The sequence below is a fragment of the Stegodyphus dumicola genome, chromosome 5, assembly GCF_044657685.1.
Source record: "Stegodyphus dumicola isolate Sdum_Otavi_A_Nest chromosome 5, ASM4465768v1".
Lineage (NCBI taxonomy): Eukaryota > Metazoa > Arthropoda > Arachnida > Araneae > Eresidae > Stegodyphus > Stegodyphus dumicola.
The window spans coordinates 33,675,314-33,696,141 of NC_140772.1; the positions used below are offsets into that span (position 1 = coordinate 33,675,314).

The 20,828-nt window shown below is 33.5% G+C and overlaps 1 protein-coding gene across 1 annotated transcript in view; it reads left to right on the plus strand.

The window, feature by feature from the left end:
• LOC118186668 (phospholipase D1-like) overlaps positions 1-20,828 on the plus strand; it is a 96,473-nt gene that overhangs the window by 51,563 nt on the left and 24,082 nt on the right. Inside the window, exons 18-20 of the mRNA XM_085817797.1 lie at positions 580-705; positions 5,524-5,634; positions 15,053-15,144. Coding sequence (XP_085673923.1) covers positions 580-705; positions 5,524-5,634; positions 15,053-15,144 — 329 coding nt within the window. The remainder of the gene's footprint in view (positions 1-579; positions 706-5,523; positions 5,635-15,052; positions 15,145-20,828) is intronic.

The following is a 20,828-nucleotide window of genomic DNA, read 5'->3' on the forward strand; positions in this document are numbered from 1 at the left end:
TGGAGATAAAAATGTTTTTTCTGCACAACGTTGCCATTGCTCGCTTTGAAATCCTTGAGTTTGTTAATCAAAAATTCGTCAAAGTTTTAAAAAATAGGAAATCGATCATAAAACAAATTTCAAATTTCAAATTTGGTCTTCCACATGCTCATATTCGTTGGAGGATTACGTTATTCAAAATTCGATGACTCTATGTACCGTTGTTTTATCACAATACGAGAAATATACATACATTTATGCAGATTTTTCATTATTTAATTTCTTCAAATATAATGCAGGACTCTAACATTTTGTGGCAACAGTTTGAAAAGTGAACTGACATTTACGAGTCCGACGCAAAATGCCAAAACGAAACTAATAGTCCTTCGGGATTCAAATCCCTTTGGACTAAAAACTAATTTTTTGCAGACGAATCCAAGCACCGCAAAGAAAGCGTTATGATAATGCCTATGACCCACATTATTATAAGAGCCTATTTAAAAGTTTTTATGAAAAATACCACGCAGAAAGACAAAATAGCGGGAATTATTCATTCAGTTCATTAAAATATTTGCTAATTTTTATTTTTTCTGCTCACAGGAAGAAATCTGTCCTGAAGATTTCACTTATCCTTACCTCATGCCGAAAGCTTATGCCAAATTTAATGATAACACCTCTTCTTGGTTGTATGACATTATCGGAACAATCTACAGTGCAGAATGCCAGGTAAATAACTTTGAAAAGTGAGCTATTCTTGAAATTATGTTCATCTAACGGTATAGGATGTGAATCAAATTAAAAATAGGATAATTTTTTAAATTAAACTTTTATTAAAACTCAAAATCATTATCACAAGTTTATTTTCTATTCTCGAAAATCTCTGTCAAGTATACCAAATATCTATACTATTAAAATCTGTCTTCATCTGCCTGTCTGTTTTTGGCATTATCTCCTTCGGAACTGCGGGGATTGAGTTTCCAGAGAGGTACTTCCATATTCCAAAAATTCGTGGGAAGCCATTTCGACCATTATCATCTTCGCTCGGCTTCCATTAGCCGAGATACTAATTAAAAAACTCTGAAAACGCTAATTTCCGCACTCATTTTTCCGAGTGGCAACAGTCTCGCTCGCTGGAAATAAAAATCTACTTTATTTTGAAAAGTGTTGCCACTGCTAGCTTTCAAATCATAGAGTTTGTTAATTAAAAAAAATTGTAAGTTTTACAAAATATGAAATAAAAATAGCATTGCTAAATATTAAATGCATTATTATTATGTAAGATCATATTCTTGAATAAAGCATGCGATTGCATGTGACGTCATTATATATCGAAAATTGTTCGTTAATGTCAGTAATTTAAATAATGTCTGTTAATGGCAATTTTTTGTTTTAAGTTAGGATAACGGATACAATATTTAATTTCCACGATAATTCTTTTATTGATATTGAGAAAAAGTTGTTGTTTTGCATTAAATTTAAATCGTGATGTCATACATATTAAACTGAAGTGTCAAAAGTTTTTGTTTCCTGGTTTGGCAACAAAAAAGTATTTACGAATTGGTTGTTGCTAGGAAAGAATGATCTGATTTTATTCATACTGAAAGGTTTCTATGCATTTTCTTCTTATGTGTACATATTTATAAATTTTAATTGTGCATAAATATAAATTAAAAATTAATAAAAATTTTGTTTTTGCCGCAGCCCGCTAGTAAACACTTAATTATCGCTCGGAATTTATAATTTTTTCTCGAGCTTACCTTTTAAGAGAAATCAATGGTTGTGCAAATTTTGTGAATATAATATTAGACTCCCTTTTTGATGCATTCTGCGCAACATCCTCGCTGAAGAAACTCCTAAATGACCAATGCGTTTGCTGACAACTAAATGACCAGTGCTCTCCGAGTGTGTAAAAAGGGTTGCAGCCGAAAGCACGCGGCAAAAACATCGCGCACGAAAACGTCGCGGAGAAAACAACGCAAAGCGAAAACGTCGTGGGAGAAAACATTGCAAAGAGAAAACATCGCGGTACAAAATATCGTGGTCGAAAATAAAGCGGTTCAAAAACTTCGCAGTTTAAAAACATCGTCGTCGAAAATATCTTGGTAAAAAATAAATTACTACAAATCGTTGGATGACGTGACGATAACATCGCTCACATGCGTGTTTCAAGTTTTTAAAGTTGTAACTTCATTTTCGCTTAATGATTTGGGAGCGCACGAAGGAAAGAGAGAAAAAAGGTGAAAATGTTAAAGTCACTTCAAGAATAAAAGGAAAAAAAAAAAAAAAAAATATAATTTTCACTAAAACAATAACAGATTAACAAACGTGAAAGAAAATAATTTGATATTTAACTAAGCAATTTGTATACAGGTAACATCATGCACTTATTTCTCTTATTTTTTCTAAACATTTTTACACTGTATTTTTTATAAAAAATTATCAGTAAAATTTTTTAAAAAAAAGATTAATTTATTAATAACCTTTGTTAATTAATTATGTAAATTAAAAAATTCTATTAAGTGCTATAAGTTGCACTAATTTTCTACTCATTTTCAATTTTTAAATGCTTAAGTTTCATCAAAAACTTTACGTTTACTCAAAAATAAGAAATATCGAAGTAAAAATATCCCTCTTTTTCTTCTTGAGCTCCCAAATCATTATGCGAAAATGCACTTTCAACTTTTAAAATCTTAAAAACGCATATGTGCGATGTTATTGTCACGTGATTATTTGTAGGTACTTTATTTTTTACCACGATATTTTCGTCGCCGATGTTTTTAAACTGCGAAGTTTTTGAACCGCTTTATTTTCGGCCACGATATTTTGTACCACCGTTTAGGACTCCGGTATTTTGTCTTTGATTTCTTTTCTCCCAAGGTGTTTTTTTACTACGACGTTTTCGCCTTGCGTTGTTTTCTCAGCGACGTTTTCGTCTGCGATGTTTTCGGCGGACACCGAAAGTCTTTACGAATCAAGTATCCGGCTATCCAATGGAAGGGAGGAATTTCAAACGTAAAAATGTGCAGCAGTATGTTTGAGAGCTCGGAGATTTAACCATTGAAAATTTCGTATTTTCAGAGATAAGTAACTTCTTTTACAAAAGTCGTGTCACAAGCTATTATGAATGTAGGTCTTATTTTTTCTTTGACAGAGGCAAAGAATAAATAAAAATTATTATTCTTTAAAGCTTTACTTTTGTGCATCATCATACATGTATTTTCTTTATATTTTTACGGATAACAATATTCAGAATTCAACATATGTTAGTGGAAATACTTAACTCTCCCTTCTGAGTATAAACCCATGTTTTCTTTGAATTTATCAAGGGCATTAAGTGTAGGTACTTTTAAGGACATTCCTTGAACAGTCTGTTTTGCTTTAAATTTTAACTAATATTCCACAATTTTTCATAGAGTCTTGTGATATCCAGAAAATCCTTAACCCTAACAGCAAAACTGCACCAAACACTTCTTTGATTAAAATGAATTTTAAAATTCTTTCACTTTTTAATTATCTCTTGACCTTCTAGGAAGAATTGCTTTGATCTTCACCGCACGTAGCTTAGAAAATGAGTTCTAAAGATGTCTGAAAGCTGTCGAATTAGTAAATACAGCTTTAATAAATTACTTTGTTAAGCCTGATTTCACGGGCAAAGCGAAGGCACCAGAATTAGCTGGAATCGGAAGAATTGTTTCCAGTTGATACTGTTGAATTCTTACAAAGCATTTAGTCCATTGTATTTTATCTTTTCAATAGCAATCTGCCTTGGTTTAGCTGCTCTCTTATTAAAGACAGAGCTAACAACGCCGTTTTGTAAAAGTTGCTTGAAGACTTATCAGGAAAGCCACCAATCTGAAATCTCTAGTAACTTCCCAACCATGCTCATCATCCTTCAAATTATTTTGAAGTAAGGTTGAGAAAGATCTACTTTAGGATACATGTTGAGTAGTAAGTTCCTCAACAGCATCATATACCCATATCAGTTGCTTTCACTGAGGAGTTTTATTTTGGGTTACTTTTTTAAATTTTTCGTAGACGTAACAAACTGTGTTTCCTTAGATACGTACAACCTCGAGATTCCGTTTGTTAACAAAAATCGTAACCTTTTCTCTTGTAGAGTGCTCATCAGGAAGTAAATTATTCCCGTGGTTAAAAAATATACCGGATTACATCTTAGAGGCATATGATACTGACATCTTAGAGAAATATGATTCTTTAATCTGAAAATGACTACTGTAGTAAAGAAATATTGCCAAAAAGAACTTTAGCAAAATTGAAATATTACTCACAAAAGCAACGTTTAAAAGCATAAATGCCTTTTTTCATCTTTCTTTAAGCTACTGGAAAATAGCACTCACACCTAAAACCGGAGTCGTAGCTAGGATATTTAGTGCCCGGGAAGAGCTGAAGATTTTGCGCCCTCTCCTGTTTGGCTCCCCCTGGATGTTGCCCCCAGAAATAAATATCCCCCTTGTCGCCTCTAGCTAGGCCCCTGCTTAAAACCAAACCGCTGGGCTATTGCAAAGTTAATTTTATTCTCTTTCGAAATGAAAATACATAGAAAGGTATTGCAGACTTACAAAGGATCATACTAATAAGTTATTTTCTTCCTTCACGTTCGTACGAGGTTCGTAGATTTGGAGTGAATAACGACGACACTTGATGAAGTATCGAAACACACTTTATTTAGCGAATATTAATCAGTACAGCTCCAATAACACGTTTTACAGTCGTTGAAGATCTACTCTAAACACGCTGGAACAATCAGTGACACAGCCTTCACACTGTCAGGCAATAATGGTGGAGACAGCTTCACTGCAAAGCTCCCGACTCTGCTCGTTCATTCTCGGAACTTCACGTACTCTCGAGACTCTCCACGATACAACTCGCGATGCACTCGACGACACACGAGCACAGCTCCCGATTCTTCGGTTCAGTCGTTCCCGGAGCTCAACACGCTCTCTCGACGATGCACTAACCGCGATACACTAACAGACTCCTTCGGTGCACTCGACGACCCACTCGGCACTCGCTGTCCGGCTGTCAACTCGATCGACTCCGCAGAGATTGACTCGCTAGACGAGACAGCAACTGGATACTAACTAACTCTCACTCTAGACGAGGCACACATACTCGCCCTCTCAATGAAGCACACACTGACTGACTGCGGACCAGCAGGGTTTATACAGCTTTCGGCTTGTGTTCGGGAACATTCTGGGCTAAACTGGTAAGAATTCGTTCCAGAAGGTTCTCCATCCGTCCATGGTATATCGCCAATTTTGTCGCCAAATGGGCGATTTCTCGCCAAATGTGGCAATTGTGCCCTCCTTTGCCATTTTATGGCAACCCTAAAACTGCTTTGCGGCGAAGCTATCTTATCGCGCCTGTACATTTCTTAACAATGCTTAATTTTCCATAACAGAAAGGAGCTCTTAATATAGGCGGACTTTGAAAATTTTGACACTGTCACTTTTTCTTTATATTATATGTGTGGCTTAATCATTCAAGTGAATAATTAAGATAGAAAATATTGTTTTTCCTCAGGTGCTACGAAGCCTTTGCTTGTGGTCTGGTGGCATTTCAGAAACAGAAAATTCTATCCAAGAAGCTTACATTCAGGTTATTCGCGAAGCAAAACATTTCATATACATAGAAGTAAGCTTCTTTACAGTTATTTATGTTTTATTACTATTTTTTAAAAATTACTACAGGTACTACAAAAGAGAGGAATTAAATGTGTTTTTAAGGCACATAATTGAATATTTCTTTTGTTATGCTCAATCAGTTGCCTAATTTGTTCTGTGGGTAATTAGAATCCTTTATGGATGTTTGTCTTAATATGGTCACCGAATTGCTACCATGAGAAAAACCGCGCCATAAATTATGCTAAAGAAGAAGAATACTGCAGAAATCCTTGGGAGGGCTAGAGAGCATGAAATCCATTCATTTTAGTTACGCTTAAGTAGTAGATTTAAAAGGGAAAGAAATTTTTTAAAAAATAATTAGCTCTCATTGGATATCAGGAAAGAAAAGAAACAATTCTCAATGCGGAAACATGAACCTAGGTACACATAATATTTAAAACCTATAACATTAGATCTTAGTAAGATTTAGATTAAATTTAGTTACCAGAAAAAAATTAATCTGTCTGCTTTTAATTGTAAATATTTTCAAATGAATACATCAGTTTCATGATTTATTTTCACAATAATTAAAATGTTTGACAATACAGCTTACTTTTTGCGTCAAATCTTTTATTATTATATAAGGTATTTCTTCCGCTTTCTTAGCCTGCTTTCGTGGTGTAGTGGTTCTGCAGGCTGGACCGGTATTCCAGAGGTCCGTGGTTCGATTCCCGGCGAAGGCGGCTGCTAATTTTTCATCTTGCTTGCTTCCAAAATTCCTAATGTCTCTACAATTAATATCTGAAATTCACAAAGATTTAAATTAGGAATACAATTTTGAGAATTATAAAACATACATTACAAAATTATAAATCAACATGCCTATCTTATTTCTCTTCAAAGAAGACATCAACCATATTGTAAAATCGCATTTTAGAGATAGTTACCAATAGCATTAGTTCTCCACCGAATGAAATCTACAAAAGGCGGTTTAGGTATGACTTAATTCTTGATAAAGAAGCTAAATTTAGAATTGTACCTTAATAGATTAGAGACAATTCCTTTGGCTTATATTTTCGTTTTCAATCATATATTAGGAAGACAACGCAAACTAAATGGACTTAATTTTTCCAGATATTTTGTCTCCGCTTAATCCTTATCGCTGTTTTGTCTCAAGTTCGGGACAAAAAAACAAAACATTTTCTGAATTTCAAAAACAATGTTCCGTTGCTTTCGTCATTGATCCGCTAACAGAACAGTGCATGAGCATAATATGTTAGTTAATTTTAGCAGGAATTGAAGAGCATTCTGAATAGCCTTATCCCATATTTCACTCAATAGCACAACGTTTATTGTCTTGTATGGGTTACAGAAGTTACAAAAAAAAAAAAAAAAAAACTGTGTGTTATCCTTGGAAACAAGTTATTGTACTTTGATAATTTCATTAAGCTTTGTGTCTTGACTAAAGAAGTTGGCCTTTAGTAAAGTTTTCTTAAAATATGCGTGCAGTAAGTAAGATTTTATTTTTTTCTCCCAATAACTCCGATAGAAGAAAACTCTTTGTATTTTACCATACTTAATTAAGCTCCTTAATTACTTTTAGAAAGGTAATTAATTCAACAATGCCAGAAGGGCTTCCAATGAAAACTGGAGGAAAGCTATGAAGAGCGTCCTTATCTGTTCTTTACTAAAGCCAGCGGTCTCAAAATGTGGGACGAGAGACAATACCTATGGCCCTATTATTTTTTGAAGTCCTTTTTTTTATTTTATGCATTATTAAATGGCTTAGTAAATAATATAACAACTTAGCTTAGCATGCATTTTTTTGTATTACAGTAGAAGTCCGATAATCCGGCACGTTCGGGACCGGCTCGGTGCCGGACTACCGAAAATTCCGGTCTATCGGGCGGTCATTATAAGAACAGTTAGGTTAATAATTAAACTAAAAATACAGTATGCAAATCTGTTCAGGTGTTAAATCATTATCAGCCACGATTTTCTCAAACTCGTCTTTGTATTTTTCTGCAGAGTTTTGGTTTGCTGAAAGGGTTTCTCCAGTTACATCAAGTCTTCGAATTCCATGCCGAAACTTAAAGTTTCTGAGCCAACCATCAGAATAATTACATTCACTTTCAGCAACTCCTAAATCTTGGCCGAATTTCTTTGCCTTTTCAACAATCATTGGCCCTGTTACCGGCTTTCCTTCAGAACGTACTGCACTAAATCATTTGAACAATACACTATCTAGCTGTTCCAGTTTTGGTTTTTTTAATGTTTGTCTAGAAGCCAATTTTTCAGTTGTTACCGATTGAGAAGCAAACTTCATTAGTTCATCTTTTTGTTTTTTAATGTCATAAATAGTTGATGAGCCAATATTAAACTCATTCATTAAAACATTTCTATTCTCGCCTTTTTCTAGCCGTTTGATGGTTTCTAGTTTCTGATTGAGAGTCAGTGTTACGTGTTTTCGTTTCTCTCCTTTTGAACTCGAAGGCTTAGGTTTTGAAAACATAGTCACTGTACAGTTAGAACGAAAATCACTTTTTTTATAAACAGTTTCAAAAGTTACGTTTACTGCGATGTGAAAGGACACAAAACAACAACGCACAAAAAAATGGCGAAGACGCTTCGTGATTGATTAACGGAGCTGCACTGCACCTGAATTTGTTGTGACAGCTGAGACTAGCCGGCCGCTAATTGTTTCCGAACAATACCGAGCGCTTCCGGATGATCTCGAACTACCCCGAAAACTTCCGAATAGCTCTCGAGCGGTTTTATTTGCTTTAAAGACACACTTTTGGAGAAAACCAAAATTTTTACAATTTTCCGGAGCGATGCCGGACTATCGGGCATTCCGGACTGTTGGATGCCGGACTAATGGACTTCTACTGTATTAGTAATATCTATCTATCTGTGATTAAGAATTAAATTATAATTATCAATTGGTTTTTATTGATGATACATATTTGTTTATTAACACTCTTCATTGTTACATTCTTTTCGTTTCTTTTTTTTTTTCAGAGATATTATATGTATTTAAGTCGTGAGGTTAAGGTTTATGAAACTTTGCTATAAACAAACAATCCGATTCAATTCCAGTTTAGTGGCGCTGATTAATACTAGAATTATTTGCCAAAAGTAGCTTGAATGGTGAATTAAGCATGATCCTGCTGTTTAATATAATTTTCAAAACTGTTTTTCCATCTGAGGGGAAATTAATTACTTAATCTTGCTGACAATAAGGAAGGTTTGTGTGCTTATCGAATGAAATGCAGGGGAGTATATAAAGGATATCTGATAAAAAGAAGGCATTAATTTTTGTGGAGAACTTTAGGAAAACTGACTCGTATTTACGTTATACTTAAGAAAAATCATGAAAACGTTAACACGACTAGCCCATTCCCTGGAGGTGAAACTGAGAATGAGTTACCAGTGTTCATCGGTCTTATCCGGAAACAACGGACTTAAATAACGAGAGAAATATCATCTGCGTTATCGCTTATCAGAGCTTTATTCATTCATTGCCAGTTTTGACAGCTGTGTTCCTTCTCTGATAATGATCTTCGATTTATCTTTAAAATTATAGCAATGCGTCGCTTACATGTTTAATACGTAAGTGATTTAAAAAAAAAACATGCATACTTCTTAATGTCTACTGCTTGAAGATTTTTCTCAAATATCCGTGAATTAATAGGTTAGGTTAGGTTATTTAATTACGGCAAAGCCTCGAGGACTATCTGCCTAAGAGGAGGGATGCCTTCGTGGAGGACTTTCTAAGGAAAACTGGCTCGTATACACGTTACACATGAGGAAAACCACGAAAACACTCATGCAGTCAGCCCGTTCGCGGGATTCGAACCTCGGACCGAACTACCAGTGTTCAGCGACTTTACCGCTCGGCCGCTGGTGGGCTCCGTGAATTAATAATTTCATTTTAACCTTACCTATTACAATAGTTTATTGCTTATCACGACAAAAATTGAGCTAATTAAAAATATGCGAAAATAGCAAGGTGTCTATAACCATTATTTTTACTAATAGTTTTTAACAACATTTACACCATTAGTGTTTTTAATAAAATTCTTTTGAAGCAAAAATCACGTTTGTATTAGTAATTTCTAATAAGAATGATGATCATTTACTATGAATTATACAAACTGTGTAATTCCAGTTACGAGTGTGCTTCCCAAGAATAATATTAATAAAAAAAAAGGGGGGGAACTACTTATGCATGTATATTTTAATAACTTCTAAATTATTGCATATTATATATACATATTTGTGAACTCTAATTTTAACCCCTCATGTTCCACAAAGTACACCGCGAGGCTCCCACAAATTATGCCACTAACAAAATAGACAAATGTACAATAACACTGAAAATGGGTAAAAATTATTATAAAACGATAAATAAATTAAAATATAAGTAGATGAAGAAAATAAGTAAAAGAAAAATAAAATAAAAAGTACCAAAATAATGATAACTCAATAATCTAAATTGAGAATGAAATTTCGAAATGCAAAAACTGTCCTTTAGTCGCAAAATGTTCAAAAAAAAAAAAAAAAAAAAAAAAACGTTGGTGGCCAAGGTACAGCCAGGTGCTTTAAAGTTGCCTGAAGTGCTTTCTCTGTTGGACATGATGAATGCACTCAAGAAGAATGCTTAATAATATCATCATCGTCGATACTGCAGCTGGGCACAAAGCACTTGAGGACAATCCAAATCGCTTTAAACAACTTTTAAAACTACCATGCCCAGTTAAAAATTGAGTTAATTTAAAATCGGTTGGAAACTAATCAACTTTTATTCTGTGAAAAATTGTAATAAAAAGCCTTTGGGCCATTCTGCTTTTGGTTAAGCCAGATATTCTCTGTTATAAATACAGCTAACATCGTTTGTATAAACGCGCTTCCAATGAGAAACAGGAACACGGAGATTTAAATGAATGCGATGTTTCGTGGCTAGCTTTGCTAGAGCGTCAGATCTCTCGTTTTCAAAATTTCCACAGTATTCACGAACGTAAGCAAAATCAATGTCGATATCATGGTCTTGCAAGGTCTTAATAATAATCTAAATTTCAACAGTAAGTTTCTCCGAAGCACTAATTTTCTGAAATAATTGTAGCAAAGAAAGAGAATCACTACCTATTAAAATATGCATTACAAGAATTTTTAATCCATTTCACAGCAAGGTTTAAACATAGCAAATCAGCCTGAAAATCAGAGCACTTATCATTAATTCTGTGCTGTTTGAAATCTCTTTATTGTTAATCTTCATAAACAACAAAAGTAAGACCAACCTTATCATTCTGTAGAGTTCCTCACTTTGGAATTCTAAGTTAATGTTGGAAGTGAAGAATCTAAGACCTGATAAGCGAATAATCGCTAGAGTTCAGTGATAAAAAACAACAAGATAGAAGGGTAACTAACCCTTTATTATTCCAATAAGATTTAACAAAACTCCGCCTGGGAGTGTACAAGCAAAGCCCGCACTTGGGCTTGAACTTAAAAGACTAAAAATTAAACTAAAACTAAGATTAACTAAAGAAGTATAGCCGAAGCTATCAAGGTTCAAATTGAGTTGGCCCCCTTAACTTATTTGACTACGAAGCTTAGCAAGGGCCTGAGTACGGCCGAGCGTAATAACAGCTTTGAGAGAGAGAGTGGCCAAAAAACTCTGATTCTCTCTGCCTCCGTAAGTAACTTCGTGGTTTAAATACCTCTTCTTCTCATTAAAATTTCAAAACTACTTTCTGGCCGGAAGTAGTAAGTCGAAGTTAAGAATTTGACAGGAAAGGAAATTTAACTTAAAATTTAACTGCTAATAAAATTAACATAATCCTTTCAATTCATTTTTCTTCCGTCTGTAAAACAAATTAATTTGTACACTTCAAGAACAGCATCAGAATATCTGACTACTGGTATAGGATACTAGTATGTATATAATTTGATGATTAAATTTGTGACTATTTTGTATTTAACCAAAAAAAAAAAAAATGAATCAACACTGTGTCATCAACTTCCATCACTATTAAGACTTTTGCAACAAACTAATTTTTGTAATTTTATTCACGAATCCCGAATAAACTGCCATATATTGCAAATTTAAGCATAAAGTAGCCATTCGCAACATATTTTTAATTTTAAAAACGGTCCTTAGACGTGAAAAGGTTGAAAGCTCTTTTAGAACTCTATAGTGTACTTCATATTCATGTAACATATCGTTCAAAATATAAAACTGTATTTAATATTTATAATACTTATTCATTTATGTAACAAATGTATGCCTTTTAATACCCACCTTGTTAAAAAGTGTATTTTGGTGTATACTTCGTCTTTCAGTAATCCATTCGCATAAGACAAAGCTTCGTTCATTATAAAGAATACGATTTTTCTGTATTTCCCTGTTTATGATCATAGATGGAAGTCAATACAGAGAAAGTTTGATGTTTAATCGGTTCCCTGTTTATCTTTTATTGCCCCACAAATCGGAAAGTCTTGGAAGAGAGAACTCTTCCTTAAGATGGAACACCAGGTATACAGTTGCGAAGACAATACTCAAATCGTTTGAACGCAAACAGGATACTTTATAAAATTATAATACTTTTCCAAACACTATCTCTCTTCAAAAATGAAATCTACTATATAGGTTTTTTTCCCTAGATTATTAATCCAAAGTACCATTTACAGCGAACTGTCTTTAAAATGTTCACTTACATTTTTAGATGATTTTAGTATTCTGTAGAGGTGGTATTCTTGGGCAGATAATGGTCAATACTGATACATTTATTTACGTTCTTAGGAATACTGGTCTTCAGAGGAGTATCCAAGAAACCATTATAAATTTTCCTTTGCACTCAGATAGGAATACATGTTTTTATATACCTTGAGGCTGTGAAATGCACATAACTGATATTTATGATAAGGTAATAACTATGTCCCTTCATGTGTTTATTGAATTGTAACTCGTGTGTTAGATTGGCTGTATTTATTCTTATAAAACAGTTGTTGCCTTTAAATCGCTAAAAGGTAACGCAGTCTATGAATATCCATTAACAATTCAGAAGAAAGTATGAGCATGAATTTCTGGAGAAGTATAGACGAAGAAAAACGCAAGGTAAACGTTACATCAGCAAACTAGTCAAGAAATCTGAAGTCGCAAGCAGTGTTTTGGACAAATCAAATTACCGTCTTCGATGATAAGTGATTTCTAAAGAAATGAGACTAACGTGTTCACCCGATTTCCTAATGAATTGTTTGAACGGGAATACTTGAAGTGTTTTGCTTAAAAAATAACTCCCCCTCTTTAGAAAATTTAAAAGCAGCATCGGTAACGCAATCCGATTATTGATTATATGTGTCTCGAGAAAACTTTTAACGATGAGGTATAAAGTCGCTTTCAAACATAGTTGAAGGTTTAAGACAGATTGCATTTTTTTTTCTCTTTGAAGCTACTGCGAATTGTGCTACATTCCCATACTTCGTGTTTGCAAACAAAGCCTTTATTTTTTTGGAGGGAGGGGATAGGTAGAATAAGTTGCAAATTACGAAGGATTCTTTGAGAAGGATTTAAGAGTGAATTTAATAAAGCATTTCGTATTATTTTCCGTAAACGCGATTTTCCTTATCCCGCATTTTGAGAAATGCAATTTTTAGGACTTGCTTTCCTTTTTACTTCCTTGTACGAAGTAAAAAGGAAGTATTGTAATCGCGAAAAATTTCAGGCAGCATATTTCAACGAAAATATCCATTTTGACCGCTATCGAATGCAATTTAACGATGTTTTTGCGTGATATCTGTACGTAAGGACAGAATAAAAGATTCTTTTTCTCCAAAAAAATTATAAAACTGCTTTAAAATGAATTCTGAAGAGAATATTTCGTGGCGTCTGTACGAACGTATGTACGTACGTGCGTACGTATCTCGCATAACTCAAAAACGAGTAGCCTCAGAACGTTGAAATTTTGTATATAGAACTGCTATAACATGTAGATGTGCACCTCGTATTTTGGTTGCAATCGGCCGCACTAAACGTATATAAATATATTTATATATATATCCACTTTATTACCCGGCTCAGTGATCTCAGTTTCTTTACTTTTATATGTTTGTAAATTGTACATTTTTTGCTTTAAAAATGATTTAATTATGTTGTTTTTATCTTCGGTTAAGATTTTTATGCCTTTAGTAAATCTCTATGTAATATTTTTAGAATTATCAACAATTTTAAAGTTGTTTAAGTGCCGCTAAGCCTAATCCTTTTCTTGATGGCGGCCATTGTTTGTTTACATTTGAAACAGCCGACTAGTGGATTTGTTGCCAATCTAGAGAAACGTAGCTTCGCAACAACAAAGATAACGCCTTCATTTATTATTGCCAATTAAATCATGCTTCATCCTTTCTGGAATTTTTTCGAGGAAATAAGTGTTTAAGATTTACTTCGTAATTTTTAATATAGATATTTTGAGTTTTTATGTATTTTTGCCTTCTGGCAAAGTGAGAACTGAATTAATTGAATGATAAATACTCAATCGTCTGCGAAAAACTGTTTGTTTTTTGTTTTGTTTGCTTAATTTCTTTTACATCGTTCTAGCTTTATTATAGTATTTGAATAGAACATGTGGCAACGATTAGATAATTCTATTCTTTAAATGATATAAATTTTGTGCATTATGAGTTATAATATGAACGAAATATAATACTGTTAAGTGAATCTAGCGCCAGAGTGTCACTATGGTAAACAAATACTAGAGTGAATTTTAAAGAATGCATTTATTCTATTGTGGTTTATGCGCTGTCGGCGAAGTAGATTTAATTCAATCCAATAAATTTAAATGAAATGCAAGAAAAAATGCGTATAATTTAATATTCCGTACAAGGAAGTCATGTGGTGTACACATCAGATTTTTTCGTATTCATTTTCATTCATAAATTTATGAAACTAAATATTGTATTCATTCTCACTCAAAGCTCATATAGAAAATTACTGGCGCAGTAATCCTATTCCTAGTGACAACCTCTCTATAAGACCACACCTGAAAGAAACTAGTATTTTTGAGAATATAAATAAACATTACTATCGCACATCCGATTTCTAAGATGATCACTTTCATAGAAGACCAAAATCATCTGAAGGTGAATGGATTTTTTAGTGAGGGCTCACTATATTTCTTTAGTTTATTTCATTTTCATAAAATGAGTTTAAATCCTTCTGTCGAATTGAAATTTTCTCTCTTAGAGTCCGAAAACATTAATCCTGTGAGTATCCATCTTTCATGAAAGTGGGCGAAGCTAATTTTCCCCTTACTTACGACTGATTTGTACGAATATATTACTTAGCATTTGTATGCATAAGAGATGAACCAATATTGTCTTTTTAATGGTAGAGCTTAGTAAATTTTTTTAAATAATATTATTATTATAAAATTTTTCTAAATACTTTATTTCAGAATCAGTTCTTTATCAGCCAACCCAGTGGTGATAGAAATGTACTTAATGGAATAGCTGATGCTTTATATTACAGGATACTCAAAGCCCACAGGTAGTGAATTTAATTTCCTTTTATATTAATTTGACCTATCAGATTTTTGATTGATTCTGCTGACTAAAAAAGCTGAAAAGTATATATGTTTAATGAAAACTGATGTTGGTTTACATTTCTGTTGCACTTCTTTGGATTTCTTCTTGATCTGTTGTACGCTAGTGACATCAGTGTACAACATATCAAGAAAAAATCAAAAGAAGTAATGAAAAAAGTAATCAAAAGACGTAAACGTAAATGTCACTAGCGTAAATAAAACGCTAGTGACATTTACGTTTTCTTAAATTCCATACTGTAACGAAAAAGTTAAATTACAAATGGTCTCCCAGAATCTAGTTAATTGAATTCCATTACTGGGGGGAAAATGTATAAAAATAAAAAAGTTTGACCAAAGAATGAGTCTGAATATTCACAGAACGATCAAAATACGTGGAGCCTTGGACACGAACAAGTTTTTCAAACGAAAAATGTCTGACGACGAACGATATCTTGAGATACGAGATACGTATAGATAAGCCGACAACAAATGATACTCCAAAATACTGTTAATGCAGTGGAGGAAATGGTCTTCAAAAGAAGACGGAAGGGAGAGTATTCTTAATTATTTTATCTGTAAAATTTGTGCAAAATAGAGCAAGATCTAAATGTTAATAAATCTTTATCATTCTGATAAATAGTAAGCCATAGCTTAAATATTTTCAACAAAAATGCCATGTTTTAGGAACATTTAAAATGTAGACAGAAATAAATCACACAATAAATTTTTAATGGAAAAAAGGGACCAGTGATTCTGAAGTAAAAGTTAGCTATGTTAAGAGTTAAGAGTAGGGGGGGGGAGAAACAGAAATACAGCTATTATATATATATATATATATATATATATATATATATATATATTTTTTTTTTTTTTTTTTTTTTTTTTTTTTGAATAAGATTTTCTTCTCAAACAATCATATTCCGCAACTTTGGCATTTTCATCGTTTTCTACTTACTTCGCTAATTTTCTTTCGAGAGATACGGTAAAATTTAGTTCAGGCTTTCTTATTTTTTATATGTTTAGTATTGTGTTAAATATTGAGTATGCTTCAATTATTTTATTGATATTGAGTATGTTTCAATTAAGTTTTTATTAGATTTAGCGAATTAAATCAGTTTTTCATTACGAACTTAATACAAAGTTCTCTTTTCTAAGCACTCATCTAGGATCTGGGAATGGATTAATTCATTTTACATTAGAACCTATGAGGACAGTTTTTCAGTTTACGAATATTTCGTGTTACGAACTATCTCCAGGAACGAATTAATTTTGTAACCCTGTAACGTTGCGCGCTTCCAACCTGCACGCAACAATAGTGGTGACTGCTAAGAACTGGAAAGTAGACCAAAGTCTTGAGAAGGATTTAAATCCCTTTTTATTCAACTTTAGAAATTACAAATGCGTGTTCTTGACGCTCACAAACTACGCCTACCCGGCGGTAAAATAAAAATAAGAAACTAAGAAAAGAATAGTAACAAGTGACTAACTACGAGGCTCTCTAAACGTAACTAACCTCACCGCGTTCTAAGATACCGCTGATAATTCAGCAAACTTCTGAATATTACGTTGAAAGATTAACAAACTGCCGAGGCAAGCACACAGGCCGAAACGCGTGGTTCTTCAATTTCTAACTAGCCACCTCCACGCTCGTGAAGCAAGAAAGCACACTTTCGAACTCGTTTCCCTTCTATTTAACTCAGAATACTTCCGCTGAGAATTTGAATCCTTGCGCGTTCTACTAAAATTTACATACTCTGGCATTGGCAATTCTAGGGAAAGTAAGGCTTGACAGGAAAGATAGTTTAAACTTAAAATAAATGTTAGTTACAATAAATATAAACCCTACAACCCAAGAGAAAAATTATATAGAGAAACCTTCCTTAATAGCATTTCTGTTCCCTGGGAGCGAAAGAATGTTTGCACATGGTGAAGTTTCACCTCCACTGATAAAGGCATAAATGATTTATGTCTTATTCAGTTGACCAATATAGCTGTATTTCTGTGGGAATGATATCACGACAATGCACGATTCCTTCTGATATAATCACCATCTTCAGAACACCTAAACACCATGAAAGAATATTGAATAATAGCTTACACATTATGTTAATAAGCATCATTTAAATATTTTACAAGACTCGCTAACTGTTCTAATGTGCCCCATGAGAAGAATTTCCATGCCGTCACATAATCCTTTTCTCCAATAGAATCATTTTGGTGGGATAAGCTGTGATGTTCGTGAAGGGAGCAGGCCATGGCAATGAAAAACATGGCGGCGCTTTCCGTTCCCGATGTTGGAATGTCCCCGAAAAGCCATCTGGAAATGGATATTTTTGAATTCGGGTGGGAAACATAACTTCACTATTTTTCTTATCTAATTGAAATAAGCTGACAGAGAAGATACTTTTTAAATTATTTTCAATTTTCAGGGCTTCTAAAATAATTTTAATTAGCTTTTTACTTAAATATAATTGAAAGAACCGATGAGTGAATGTGATTACTATTCGTCAGATTTCTGTTCGAATATAAAGTCTAGAGGAAAGTGATCATTCCACTTGTTATCAACACACACACAAATTTTATTTATTATCATAATTATTAGGAACACGCCTTCGATATGATTACGCTTAACACCTTCTTTATTCCCTTTATTCCCAGGGAGGTTAGAATAAATGGAGTAAGCCTTTCCCATATGTCCCGTGCAATAAAAAGGAAGTCATGAAACGTCACGACTTATCTTGGCCGCTGCCAGAGGCGGACTTCTAGTTAGTTTTGTTTACATTCTAATCTGCGTTGTCTACATGTTAGCTATTCGTTATGGAACGTTTATAAGTCTCCCGTTCTAATTTTAGTACTTAACATAGATGATTTTCTACTTAGTAGTATATAGGAAAATCACAAGGATTGCAAATAACTATTTCAAATTTAATAAAATCTAGATACGTGATATAATTATAAATCAAATGTATTATAATAATATAATTATAAGTCAAATGTATACATGGTAAAACCTAAAAGAACAGTGAAAGTTACAATGGTATTTTACACAAATTATGAGATTAATTTATGCCTTTGATAAAGGCATAAATGATTTATGTCTTATTCAGTTGACCATGGTCTGCTCCCTTCACGAACATCACAGCTTATCCCACCAAAATGATTCTATTGGAGAAAAGGATTATGTGATGGCATGGAAATTCTTCTCATGGGGCACATTAGAACAGTTAGCGAGTCTTGTAAAATATTTAAATAATGCTAAAGACACTTTTCTAAGCCTGCGGACGTTGATATTTGCTCTTTAAGCCAATGTTAACTTTATTTAATAATATATTTCGTAGTTCGTACGATGTAAGACGGCTATGATAAGTCATGACGTCACGTTGCTGACATCATGGACCTTGTAAGAAATAGACCAACCCAAATAGCTTTTTCTCCCTCTTCTGACGCATTCCCGGCGGTCACCTTGACCACATCCGGAGGAGTAGGGACGATTTGCAGAAACTTACAATTGTTGGCTATTGCAGTGTGTCAAGAAAAAGTTGGTTGTAGCATCTCATTTTACAAATCAGAATTTTTAGATACACTCACTTCCAAAAGTTAAGCACGAAGATGTAAAATGCGAAAAAATCAACAAATACTGCTTTGATTGACACATAATTCGGCAGGAAAGTAGCATATATATTTATGCATAAAACAAAATCAATAATTTTATACAGAAATGAAAACAATATTAAATTTTTGTAAGTTATCAGATAATGACATACTGGAGACTTAAACAGAATTATGTATAAAGTGAAAATAAACAGCATAAAATGTAAAAACAGGACATTAATAGGGTATGTGATCCCCCTCATCTGTATACAAAGTTTACACTTTGTGACCAGTCTTTCAATTAGGTGGTCAACCACCGCAGAATTAAGCAATCGCCATTATTCTTGTAGAGCAGTTTCCAGCTTAATAAGAGTGGCTGGAGGTAAAAAACGTGAAGATACAGCACGGCCGAGAGCATCCCAAAGATTTTCAATGGGATTAAGGTCGGGCGAATATACTGGCCACGCCATACGCTCAATCGCTTCACTCTCCAGGTAGTCATCGACGATGTCAGCTCTATGGGGACGTGCGTTATCGTCTATTGAAACAAAAGTAGGGCCTACTGCTGCAGCGTACAATCTCACAATGGGTTCTAGGACTTCATCTCGATACCATACAGCCGTCAAAGAACCCCGTTTAAAGATGTGCAGGTCGGTGCGGTATCCTAATGAAATCCCTGCCCACACCATGATGCTTCCGCCTCGGAATGCGTGATGTTTTGGGACTGATTGCGTGTTCATTGTTCACGCCATATCCTTATACGCTTGTCATCTGGCTCCAGAGCAAATCTTGACTCATCAGTAAACATGACATTGCCCCAGTCAGACACATTCCAATTGATATGTACCCGGCACCACTGTAATCGTACCTCTCTTGATTGGACGGATAGAGGAACACAAACCGAGGTACCTGGGCGTACAGTCCACTCATATGTAATCTTCGGTGTACAGTAGCTGTAGATATCGCCTTACCAATGGATGTCACACGTGTGGAGGTCGATTCCGCTTGGCTACAATAGCAATATATCGATCTTCCGCGAGGGTTATATCCCTTGGGCGACCGGCTACGGGCCTTCGGACCATTGTCTGTGTTTATTTTTAATTTATAATTTCCTTGTTATTGCAAACATATATGAAACTAAACAATGAAAATAAATATGTACTTAAATATGATAGTGAAAATCATAAATTCAAACGTGCATATTTATAACGTTTTTCTTAACATCTCTTTCTATGATATCTTAACACATATACTTCATTATTATTCCTACGCTCTTGAATAATATTTAATTACCATGATCACTTTATTTAAAAAATATTGTTTCTAAAATAGGTAGCCTTTCTTTACATATTTTACTCTGAATAATATACAAAGTAGCAATTTAGGTACTTTAAATTTCGTTCTTTGTTAAATAGTATACAATGAAACTTAATTTTTTTCATTTATCATGACATTTTGTTGTCATAAATTTGTAAAATATTTAAGCCATGAAAACAAAACATATTTTAATTACAAAAAAACCTAAATTCTGACACTCATACAATAATAATAAGATCATATACATATAATAAGATCATGACTTAACAAGCAAATACATATGACAGTAATTTAAAAAAAAATACAAACTATGAGGTGTTTGGACTTACAAATACTATAAGGAAAGAAAACATAAAACTGTACTTTACGATTCCTATCATAAAAATACTTATGGCTTTTTTTTTTTTTTTTCTGTTGTTGCTTTGTAACAGAAAACTTACCGTCAGCTAAAACTTTTGAATAATAGTTTAAAAAAATATTTGGAAATGTGTTCAATATTTTCATGACAATATAAAGAATTCTCAGTTGCAAAACTGGCTAATTTCATTACCAAGTAATCCACTATTAATTATGTGCACTTTTAAAAGTGAAATGAAAACTAAATTTTGATTTTCACATTTCTGACAATGCGTTCAATATTTTTTATATGAGAACTCAAAAAATACAGTAACTATGGATTATAATATTAAATATTACTGCGGATGATTTTTTAAGACCACCTCTATTTATCATATCTAAA